The sequence below is a fragment of the Mixophyes fleayi genome, chromosome 1, assembly GCF_038048845.1.
Source record: "Mixophyes fleayi isolate aMixFle1 chromosome 1, aMixFle1.hap1, whole genome shotgun sequence".
Taxonomy (NCBI): domain Eukaryota; kingdom Metazoa; phylum Chordata; class Amphibia; order Anura; family Limnodynastidae; genus Mixophyes; species Mixophyes fleayi.
In genome coordinates, this window is record NC_134402.1 from 106,146,783 (window position 1) to 106,158,802 (window position 12,020).

A 12,020-nucleotide genomic window follows, 5' to 3' on the forward strand; every position below is an offset into this window, starting at 1 on the left:
ATCCCTCACCATAATTTACCTGCTCTCCCCTCCGGTCACTATTGCAAAGGTGGCCACTTTAAGATAGTCCATAGGGGACATAGGAGACAGATCTTCGCAGGAACGCAGTTTTTCGTGACTGTTGTTCCTAGTGAAGATTTTTAATAAATAGTCACAATAATTCAAACCTTATCTTTGCGTTAAAGATTGAAATGAATCGTGCTTAATGCAGTTGATAATAAATATGCTCCTTAATGGCTAGTGTAACAGTGGAGGAGTGTTCACAACTTGCTTCAGTGTGTCTCTACTGATTGAGGATTTATGAATGCTGCACTTTTTTAGCTGGAAACGTACTAGTGTTAAATTACCCCACGATTAGAGAATACACCACTGCCTCTTTATACATGTCCTAAGCTGACTTATGTTAAAAAAATGCACTTCACATCAACGAATCAATATAGCCCAATTAATTGCAGTAGTAAACTAAGTGGTGAGTACGGGGCAGAGTATTTTGCACTGTGCAGTGTCCCCTGTATCTACTATTTACCATCTGAAGCGGCACAACTGTCATCCAATCAGCGCACTTTACTCTCAGCCGGAACATATCTAAGAGAAAAGTTGTGATTGGCATTTTGCTCACAGGCTGGCGATTGGCTAGAATCTATGATTGGGCGGGGAAGTCTGGGAGTTTCGTTTTTGAGGGGTTACCATGACTACCGGATACATAAGTTGTTATAGAGCTGGTGACCCGGTACAGAGACACAGGTATGTCTGCAGCATATCTCTACTAAACGAATGTCTGGCTTCACTTCATAGTGGAACTTCTTGTACTTGATAATAGTAAACATGTCACACACAGATTTTTTTGAACATTGCTCTTATCTGTGTTTAATTTGACGTTTTAGGTTATTCGGTCTATTTAAAGTACAAGTTACTGTGTATTTGCTTTTACGTGTTTACAGTGAATTTTGCATAGTTTCCCCTACCTAACAGTAGAAGTTAGTCATGTGGCAATCTGATTATTTACAGTTAGTAATAGTGTACCATTGTTTCATAGGGATTGGGTTCTATTTACAATGGCTGGGTACAATACACTGCTGTACAAGATTTGATAAAGTATCAGTTAAAGTGTGATCACTAGGAAATAATGTTTTAATATGCTTGAGTCCTCAAATCAATATTGTTTTTGGTGCAATGACAATTATCTGCACTAATTTTTCATTTCTCACTGTTTTCACAATTTTGGGAGATTATGTGGGAGTTATGACACAGTGCTGAACTAAAGTGTAGCCATCTCTAGCTGCATGGCTGCATGAGGTTGCTTATCTGAACCAAGGCTGTATGCAGAGTGACCATGAAATTCTGGGTACAGGGCTGCATATAGGCATATAACTGGTGGGTATGAGGCTTTAATTCTAGGCACAAGGCTATATATGTGGTGACATATGCATGAGGTAGTTTATGGTGGGCAATTAGCTGTTATACTAATTGTGGACTGTTTTTTGTCTTTTATCTACACTATTTACTCTTTTTCCATACCAGAATGCCATTTAGTTTTTCTCTATACCGTAGAAAAATGTTGGCATATCATTTCTTCTAGATTTTGAAATTAAAAATATTTTGCATATGTATTTCTTTGGTTTGCAGTATAATAAAACCAAAAAATCTGAAAAAATTAGTCATAGCTTATTTAACACAGATATCTGTAAATGGGACAGACAAAATTATTGATACCTTTTAGAAGTAGTTAGAAATAATTAGATCAACTGCCAAAAAGATTAAAGCTGACCTTCAGACACAAGGTATGACACATCAGACACATCCATCGCCAACTTAATGAAAAGGATTATATGGTAGAAGGCCCAGGAGGGCCCCACTGCTGGGAGAGACATAAGAATGCCCAAATGGAGTTCACCAAAATTCACCTGAACAAGCCAAGTTCCTTCTGGAAGAATGCCCTGTGGACAGATGAGACCAAATTAGAACTTTTTGGTAAAGGACATCATCCCTATCTTTACAGAAAGCAAAATGAAAAGGACATCTTCCCTACAGTCAAACATGGAGGAATTTCAATGATGTTTTGGGTTAGTATACTGCATCTGGCACTGGGTGTCTTGAATGTGTGCATGTCATCATGAAATCTGGAAATTACCAGGCCATTTTGGAGCGCAATGTTGAACCTAGTGTCAGAAAGCTGGGTCTCCATCGAAGGTCATGAGTCTTCCAGCTCAAGTGGTCAGCAATGAGTGCAGATCCTGAATCCCATATAATACCTGTGGAGAGATCTGAAAGCAGCTGTTGGGAGAAGGCACCTTCAAATCTGGGAGAAATGGAGCAGTTTGCCCAAGAAGAGTAGACCAAACTGATACGTGCAGAAAGTCCATCCATAACTAGAGGAAGAGGTTGATTGCCGTTATTTTGACCAAAGTCTGTGCTACCAAATATTAAGTCTAGGGTGTCAAAAGTGTTGTCATTGCCATTTATTTTCATGTGATTTATATACAGTATTACATTCTTTATTATAAACAAAGGTTCTGTATTATTAACAGAGGAAGAATGGTGGAGATACTATTTTTAATTTCAACTTATTTTTAAAGGATATTGCAAGAGTGCCTTACAGCACTGGGGTCATGAGTTCAATTCCCGATCATGGCCTTATATGTGAGGAGTTTATATGTTTTTCTCGTGTTTTGCACCTCCGGGTGCTCTGGTTTCCTCCCACACTCCAAAAACTGGTAGGCTAATTGGCTGCTAACAAAATTGACCCTAGTCTGTGTATGTGTGTGTGTGTGTGTGTTAGGGAATTTAGACTGTAAGCCCCAATGGGGCAGGGACTGATGTGAGTGAGTTCTCTGTACAGCGCTGTGGAATTAGTGGCGCTATATAAATAAATGGTAATGATGAAGATTGACAATCTTTTTTCACCTTACCAAACATGTTAAGTATTTTTTAACTGTTTCATGCACACATAGCCATTTTCATCATATCACAGATGCCATTTACAGGTTTGCCACATGGCCCCCGACTTCCCCTCCCATACTGTTTAGCCCTCCATCATATAGGTCTTTTAAAATCTGCCCCTTCATACCTAAGCAATTGGTCAGCGCCCATCTAAACAAAGACCATACAGAACCCCAGCTGTAGCTTCCAACTTAACCTGACTGAAAAATATTTCTTCATTACTCCATAAGGCATTCATATTACTTTCTGAATCAAGCATTTTGTTTACTGTTTACATTATAGTTTTCTACATATATTATTTTGTAATAAAAGCATCAAAACCATGTTTAAATCCTGTAATCATGTAACAGAATACTAAAATGAATTTGTTTAGTAGGTAGATAATCTGCAAAAGCACCTACTGCCCAACCGTCCCGATTAAGGTAGGACAGGTCCGATTTGAGGGGTCTGTCCCACCAACCAGACAGCTTTCTCCCGATTGGTGGGAAAGTTCGGAAGTATTCTGTTCACTGCTGATCTGTTCAGCGATGACTATCGCTTCATCATGCGGTGGACTAATACGCATTAGATTTCACTAAAATAAAGTAAAAAAACTTCTTTATAATGCAGCAGGTCTAACTCTGCTTCTTGGGTACAAAAAAATCTTGCTAAAATATGCGCACAAAATCATATAATATATGCTTGAGAATTGAAAAAAGCCCCTATTAGTTTCAGAGGTGAATCCTCATTCAGACCAATAAGAAATGGCCAGCTAGTGCTGGCGACTGTCTTCATCATCAGTGTGTATATGCACCTGTCCTCAGGCTCACATAATTGATATAGCTTTAAATGGTGTATTTGCGTCTCTGAGCGGATCTGCATCTGTTTGTAATTACGCAAACACACACTTACTATTCTCAATCTATGTTCGATAGACCCTTCCTCCCCCGCCCCGGGTCTACAGTCACAATCAAGAGGAATTGTCCCGAAAAACTGCATTTGCGCATATGTGTACAGCCTGTTTTGTGGGCATGGACAGAACTAATTTGTGTATTTTATACTGTACAAACTGGCGCATGTCCAACTAAGCATCTGCCCCTATGAGTTTCATTGCAAAAATCTAAAATTATCTGGGGAAAGGTAACCCAGTTTGATGAGATATATGTTTTTGCTTTGCTGTTAGGCACAAAAACCCAACAGTTGAAATAGTTTAGCTAAATGTCTCTGATTAAACAGTACACCTACTAACCCTAAAGCATAACTCCAGCCATAAAGTTAGCAAAAGACCTTTGCCAAATCATTATCCAAATCCCTAATCCATCGTTGACACTGTTACCATTTTGTAATGACGGGTCAACTAGATGTTAACTTTTCATTTTCTATACTGACTTAGTATCTGTTATGTTGTAGTGGGCAACAACATATTTTTATTATGCACTAGTTTTGATGAATTGTGTAATTATAAGCCCCAGCATGCTTTGCAGTGGATAGCCAGCCAGGTATACCATGTAGTTTCAAAACATTTGAGAGCCACAGATTGGCCAGGCCTGGACTTAGGGTGGCTATGTACTACAGGTTTTTCACCCGATTATCGTGCCAATCACACAATAAACGAATGTTAGGTTAGATATCGCATTAGTGTGTATGCTCCTGTGATTATATTTTATCAAGGCAAAGTACATTTCATCATTTGATTTTATAATTAGACTAAAAATCTCTAAACAATAGAACAATGTTGGACAAATTCTGAAGTGTGTATGCACTCACGACTAGCAGTGTAGGCAGGTCACAATCTTTTCAGCCTATGGTTATGACAGATGAAGAACACAAATCTTTGAAAATGAGTATAATGTGTACAAATAAATCAGCATGCTGATCGGGACTTTTTGTCGTTAGTAAAATCGTTAAAGGTATCGTATCAGGAGAAATTTTCTGTAGTCTGTACCCAGCCTTATTGTATTCCGTGTTAATTTCATGCACATCCAGTTTAAGTGGTCATAGTGGTGTTGTAAAATTCTCAGAAGGTTCCCAGCAGCAGATGTGTTGACTGATCAGAGAACTGTCTAACCAGGCATCTGTCCACTCATGTAATTATGTTATAGAGGACAGGGTTGCATATGATAGATGAAATGTCATGATTATGGTGAGGAATGGAAAGGAGGCAAACTGAAAGCTAAATACGGAAGGTGCAGGGTCACCCAGAAGCACAAAATAGTGTTGTGAAGATGCTATCAGACTGGCACAGGGAAAACTGTGGTGTCAATCGCACCTCTGTTTGAATCAACTTTCATACACCCAACTTGGTATTAACAATTATTTGTGTTTTGTTTCAGAAAGAGATGAGTATATTGCCAGCTATGCCAAGGCAAAGCCTTCATGGGTTTCCCAGCCATGTGCAACCAAAGTCAATTCCCACATCACCCAAAAAATCTGATGAAGTAAGACACAGGTATGTTCCTTTTTCCACCTTATCAGTTTTTACTGGTGTATCTTTTTTCCTTTTAGCTTAGAACATTCAAATTATCTTAGTAGACAAAAATATGACAAGAGGGCATCGGCTCCATAGCCAACAGTTAACTGGCGTGCTGCTAATAGTGGAGAATCCCAACCTCCTAGATATAACACACAAATATAACAATGAAGTAGGCAGGATGGGTACACCTGTAAAACGATGTACCCATCCAGCCTACTTCGGTCTTGGTATTCAACATCGACAGCTGACTCCTTTCGACTATACAGGGATAGGAGCAACTCTCCTTACTTATGTGTAAGTAGCAGATTTTTTTCACTTGGGGTATTCATATTGGGTGCTGACCGTGTTTTTTCTATCATTTGCATTTCCTAATGGATCCTCTATTTTCGGACATGATATCTATGGAGTCGGAAAGCTTCAGATACACCCGGAATATAGAGACTCTATAGGATTGGAGATAAGGTCATTACAATTGGGATACCTTGAGTATATTATTCCTTACCAACCTCATTTGCACAATTGTATACACATTATACATTATATATGTTCAAGCTATATCTCGTGAATATTGATCACTGTATTGTTTACATTTATTTACACATGTGACCAAGTTCGTCATATCTGTCAACCATACTTTTTGTGAATTGGCTGTGCGCTGTAGTATTGTTGTTTTTTTTATTCAAATCATCTTGTTCTAGAAATAAATTATAGCTGTATTGAAATTTATGGGTTTTACACATATTTCTAAAAATAAAAGCATATAGTAATTAATGACTTTACTAGCAAATAATTTATTGTAATAATTTTATTATCATGTTCCTGAAGTGAGTGGCAAGGTGAATTTTCCTTTTTAAACTACTTGAATGCTACTGCATCTGTCTTCTTCCACTGCATACTGCAGCTACTGGCATTAGAAAAGAACTGACAGCAGGAAATGTAGCAGATAGATTAATAAAGGAGAGATAACTGTACAAGAATGTATGTAACAAATATCAGGCAACATTGTTTACATTACAAGTTTTCCAGAATCAGAAGTCTCAAATCCATTCCCCAGCAACCCCTGCCTAGTAATATTGACTCTTCCTGTGCATTCCGCAATATAATATAACATGCTATACTGACAACTTCTTCCTCATTATCCTAGCCATACAATGTTACTCTATCACGTTATTTCTCTTTCGTTTCACAGGGATTTTTTTGTTTTTTTTTAAAGTTTTATTCTTGCAAGGTCAAAAATAGAAATACAACCAGCATTAGAGATAAAAATATGCAGATAAGGAGTGTAAACAGTAGCTACGACCAGCGTAGAAGAAAAACATCTCAGTGCAGGGGGGATATTATTTAAGATTCAATGAATGACCAAGAGTTTTTAGAGTAATAGAGAGGGAGAGGAGGAAGAAGAGAAGAAATAACAGAGGAAATGAAAACAGAGAAGTAAAGTGACTAAGTCCATACAAGAGGAGGTTAGAGATATGAAGGAGGAAGCATTATGAGGGGGGACAAAATAAACTGTATGAAGTCAAGAGAAAGGAGAACTAACTTGATAGTAAGAGGGCCATGGGTCCCAGACCTTGGTGAAGGATCTCGACGAGTTACGAAGAATGCTGGTCATAAATTCCATGCAATGTGTCTGCCAGACTCTATTGACTATGGCCTAGAGGGACAGGGGAGGCTGCTGCCGCCAGTCCGCTGCAATTTGGCATGTTGCTGCCGAGATAATATGTCTAGCCAGTTTATCCTGGTGGCGCGTTGTCGAGGGGGCTCCCAGTGGGAGAAGAAACAATTTGGGCTCCAATGGGATATCCAGCTGGAGGATCGATAGAATCAGGTGTTTGATACTAGCCCAGAAGCGGGTCAGTTTTGGGCAGGTCCACCAAATATGGAGGAAAGTGCCCTTCTGGGAAAACCACCACCAGCAGCGATCAGAGGAATCAGGGAGGATCCTGTGAAGTCGCGAGGGCACATAGTACCACAGAAACAGCACCTTATAGACATTCTCTTTTATTTTGATGCAGATGGAACTGGAGGAGCATTCTCATGAATCTCAGACCATTCTTCGTCTAGTAGAGATTCACAAAGGTCTCTTTCCCAAGCCAGTTCGTGGGGGTCTCTGAGGTCTGTAGTGTGAGGCGCAAGTTCATGGTACAGTGTAGAGATGAGGCCTTTTGTGGAGGAGTGGCGTAAACAGAGAACCTCGAAAGTAGTAAGAGAGCGGGAGGAGAGGCGAGATTTGACTGTGTTATGGAAGTGGCGTAGTTGTAAATATTGTTAGAAATATTTTGAAGGGATGTGGAGGCGCGATTGGATGTCGGAAAAAGGAGGGAAAGTATCGGTAGAGATGAGGTTGTTAAGGTATCTAACTGCCCCCGAGTGCCATGGTCAGAAAGCATTGGGGAGAAGTCCCAGGGAGAAATCAGGGGAATTATATCGGTATCATAGGGAAGGGGTGAGGAGAGAGGCTGTGTTTTTGCGAAGATGAGCTCCAAATCATCAAAGAGTGTGAAATAACTGGATGTAGTAGGGCATGTTTTGGGTGACGAGCCCTTGGAAGCCAGAGGAGAGTAGATAGTGAAAGCAGACCCAGACCCTCAGCCTCAATACGAGTCCAGACTCTGGGGGTTTCAGAATCACACCACAAAACACATTGAGCAAGCTTGACGGAAAGGAAATAGAGTTGAAAATCAGGGATTCCCAACCCCCCTCCCCATGTGGACCTCTAGAGAACTTTAAGGCGAACCCGGGAGCGTTTACCAGACCAGATAAATTTAGAGATATGGAACTGAAGACACTTGAAGACATAGGGAAGGACACGGATGGGCAAGGTCTGGAAGAGATAAAGCAGTCTAGGGAGGATGTTCTTCTTGACAGTATTAATACGGCCAATCCATGTAATATATAGGTGTGACCATGTGGTAAGATATTGTTTTATTTGTGCAAGTATGCGAGGGAGGTTTGCTTGGAACAGATGTCGGTAATGTTTAGTGACAAAATCCCAGAGGTATTTGATTTTTTGGAGGCGCCATTGGAATGGAAAGGAATGCTCAAGCAACAATTTGTTTGGGGCAGAGACATAAAAATCGAGGACCTTGGCCTTATCCGAATTGACCTTGTAGCCTGAAAAATGACCATAGAGATCCAATTCAGCCAGGAGGGGAGGGAGAGAAATGGTTGGGTGAGCAATGGACATTAGATCATCATCTGTATAGAGCGCAATTTTATGAGTGGAAGGGCCCACTGGTATACCGGCTATCTATTGATTGGCCCCGGATCCTAGCAGCCAGAGGCTCAATCACAAGAGCAAATATTAGGGGGAGAGGGGGCACTCTGACGGGTGCTGTTTGAAATAGTAAAGGGGGCCGAGGTCAGACCAGTTGCCGAGACCGTGGCCAGGGAGAGCGATATAGGGCCGAGCGCCATAAGGAGAGAGGGAAGCTTGTCACTATGGATAGTATGTATCAGGTCGATGACTGTCCTAGTGTTATCGGGGGCTTGGCATCCTGGAATGAAGCCCATCTGCCCGGGATGGATGAGGGAAGGAGGAAACGGGTTCATTCTGGAGGCCAGTATTTTTAGTGTAAATTTTCAAATCGTCATTTAATAATGATATGGGCCTATAGGTGGCACACAGCGAATGGTCTTTCCCCGGCTTCGGAATGACAATGTTATTAGCCCTAGAGGTAGCAGAGTCAAATGAAGTCCCCTCCAGCACCTCATTAAAGATTTTTGTCAGCTGCAGGCTGAGAACCCCGGCAAACTTTTTATAGTACTGTGGGGTTAATCCGTCAGGGCCCGAAGCAGACGAAGCCAGGACCTCAGGCAGGGTTATGTCCGAATTCAGAGCGGAGAGTTGCAGTGGGGTGATTTTTGGCAGCGGAGTCGTTGTGAGGTAATCTTCCAGAGTAGGCATCGGAAGATCCCTACAAGGGGTGGGCAAGAGCAGGTTATAAACAGAGGAGTAAAATTTCCGGAATTCACGTACTATCGCAGACGGGTCATAGGTGACCTCATCCTTAGGGGATTGATGAATTTTGTCTATATGGCTCAGGGCTAGTTTTTGACAAAGTTTTCTAGCAAGTACTGAGTCAGCCTTCTCGGCTTTGTCGTAGTAGCGCTGTTGGAGTTTCTGCATCGTAACAGCCGTTCTACAGGAGAGAAGGATGTTAAATTGGCCCTTTAATGAATTAATCTGGGTAAGTAGGGCTGGGTCAGGGTGGGTTTGGTGTTGAGCAAGGAGCAAGGCAACTTTACGTTCTAGGGAAGACACGTCTCCTGACGCCTGTCTCTCTGCAGTCATGGTCAGACTAATCAGGTGACCCCAAATGGTGGCTTTATGGGCCTCCCAAATAATCCCTGGGGCTACATCAGAGGTAGAGTTTTCCAGGAAGTAGTTAGAAATCGCAGCTTTAACATCTAGAAAGGTGGATAGGTTAAGCAGCAGATAGTCATCCAGACAACACCTACCACGCACTATTGGATGTTTAAAAAGATCTAAGAGAAGGAACACTCCGGAGGGGTCAGTCTAACAGAGAGGCGTTATATCTGCTTAAGTCAAGTTCACATTTGTTTTATGCAATCCTATTCATCAATGACAAGACATATTCAGTAGTTTAGTTTTCGCCACAATCCCCAAAAAAGTAACATCATGCTGATCACTCTCCTCGGTCATTATTTTATTCAAATCATAAGTTGTTAAAGTTTTATTCAATAACTTATGAAGACAGACATGTAGCAGTTCAGTTTTCTTGATTGTATCTTCATATTTTATACCACCCCCCAACTTCAGAAATCTCTCAATTCTCTTCATTTTAATTTATTTATTTTTATTTTTATTGATTTCACCAGTCAACACAGCTTAAATCGATCCCAAACTTTGACTTGTTTCCAGGCCTCTTTCTTTGCAGTGCATTTGTTGCTTCAAGTACAATTTGTCCTCTCGCAATTAATCATCTATCAGTCGTCATTATACATCTGAATTACACTCATACGTCTTTTGTTAACCTCCAGTCATTTCATGCATTACCTCTTCCAAAATCTTGCATTCATTCAAAGTTTCTACTGTAAACTTTATAGTTCCAAATGTTTACTCTTTTGATTCAGCAATCCCTATTATCCCTAATTTTCACAGTTCCATCTTTCAATGAATTTATCAGTTCACATGTCCCTACTTGAGACATATATCCTTCTGTCTTTCATTATATTTGCATACCCCTTTTATCCTATCTTCAATTTGATTCATACATGTGATTCTCAGCGTGTATTTGATCATTTCCACTTTTCACTCATTCAGTCTGTGTACCCTATTCTCCTGCACGTTATTAGACATGTATACCCATTTCCAAAGTCTTTTTCTCTATTCACATACTCTTTACCTCAGTCACCTATCTTTTATTTTCATACACGTTTTTCCACGTTTGCCCTTTAATCAATTAATTTACATGTTTTTGTCCAGTCCTTTATTCAGTTTGTATACAGGCGTTCCTTAACCTTATATTTCATATATGATTCATATATTGATTTCCCAAGTCTTTCCTTCGATCTGCATACCATTTTCCCTTGTCCTTCATGTCCTGCACTCAGGGCATAAAGGACTCCAGTCCTTTATTCAACTTTTATACCGTTTCATTCAATCTTTTGTTTCATTCATATACTCATTCATAGTATCATGTCTATTTAATTTGCATACATGTGTTTTACATCCATTCTTTCAATGTGTACACCAATTTCTCCAGTCCTTATTTCATTCATATGCCCATCTTGCCAAACTTTTGTTTTATTCCCCTTTTCACCAGTCCATTTAGACGCTTTTCTCCCCTGTTCCTTATTCCATTTATATACATGTCTTGCCAATCACTTATTTCATTCACATGCTCAGTTACACAAACTATCTTTCAATATATATCCAAGCTTCCGTCCTTCAATCCATATAACAGTCCTTTATACAATTCATAATCCAACTTCCTCAAATCCATGTTCGTTTATGTACACATTCTTCGGGCACTTAGTGACTTCATATACTGATCTCACCAGCTCTTTATTTGATACACGAATAACCACTTTCTTTTATTAAATCACATACACCTTTTTCAGTTGTTTGATTCATATACCCATATTACCAGTTTTTATTTTATTTATAAAGCTATCCAGCCCTCAATTGATAAACCAACTTTTATCACCCCAGTTACCCTCCAAATTAGAATTTTTTCTAACTTTTCCACATCATATATTTATTACTCCCAGTTCAAATTCTGCCAAAGTCACAGTTTTATATATTTATATATATATATTTCCTTTATCTCCACTGAACACACTCTCAAATGTATAGATCACACACAAGCAGTCAATGGCTGCCAGGTCTTGCTAGGACTTGTAGATTTATTTTTGACTATGCACTATAACCCTGGCACCCACAGTCTGAAGGTACTTAGCTGCCTGTAGCTGTAGAACACTGCTTGTGAGTGGTGGTCAATGGTTGATTAGGGAATACACTCAGAGTCTATCAATGGTGAATGAGGGAGTGGAATATACACATGTGGTTGCAGGTATGAAATGCTGTAAGGGGTGATAAAATGGAAAATGAGGGGTGTATTGTACTGTTGTAGAAGTATGAATACTGGTGTGTTAAGTTTTG

The 12,020-nt window shown here is 40.0% G+C and overlaps 1 protein-coding gene across 3 annotated transcripts in view; it reads left to right on the forward strand.

Moving 5' to 3' along the window:
• The first annotated feature begins 660 nt into the window (after positions 1-660).
• The window catches only part of TTC29 (tetratricopeptide repeat domain 29), a 199,059-nt gene continuing 187,699 nt past the window's right edge, over positions 661-12,020 (forward strand). For 2 of the 3 annotated variants that reach the window (XM_075199007.1, XM_075199026.1), the window contains exons 1-2: positions 661-744; positions 5,253-5,368. In XM_075199007.1, coding sequence (XP_075055108.1) covers positions 5,259-5,368 — 110 coding nt within the window. In that variant the 5' untranslated portion in view covers positions 661-744; positions 5,253-5,258. The remainder of the gene's footprint in view (positions 745-5,252; positions 5,369-12,020) is intronic. The other variant, XM_075199016.1, reaches the window with a different exon arrangement.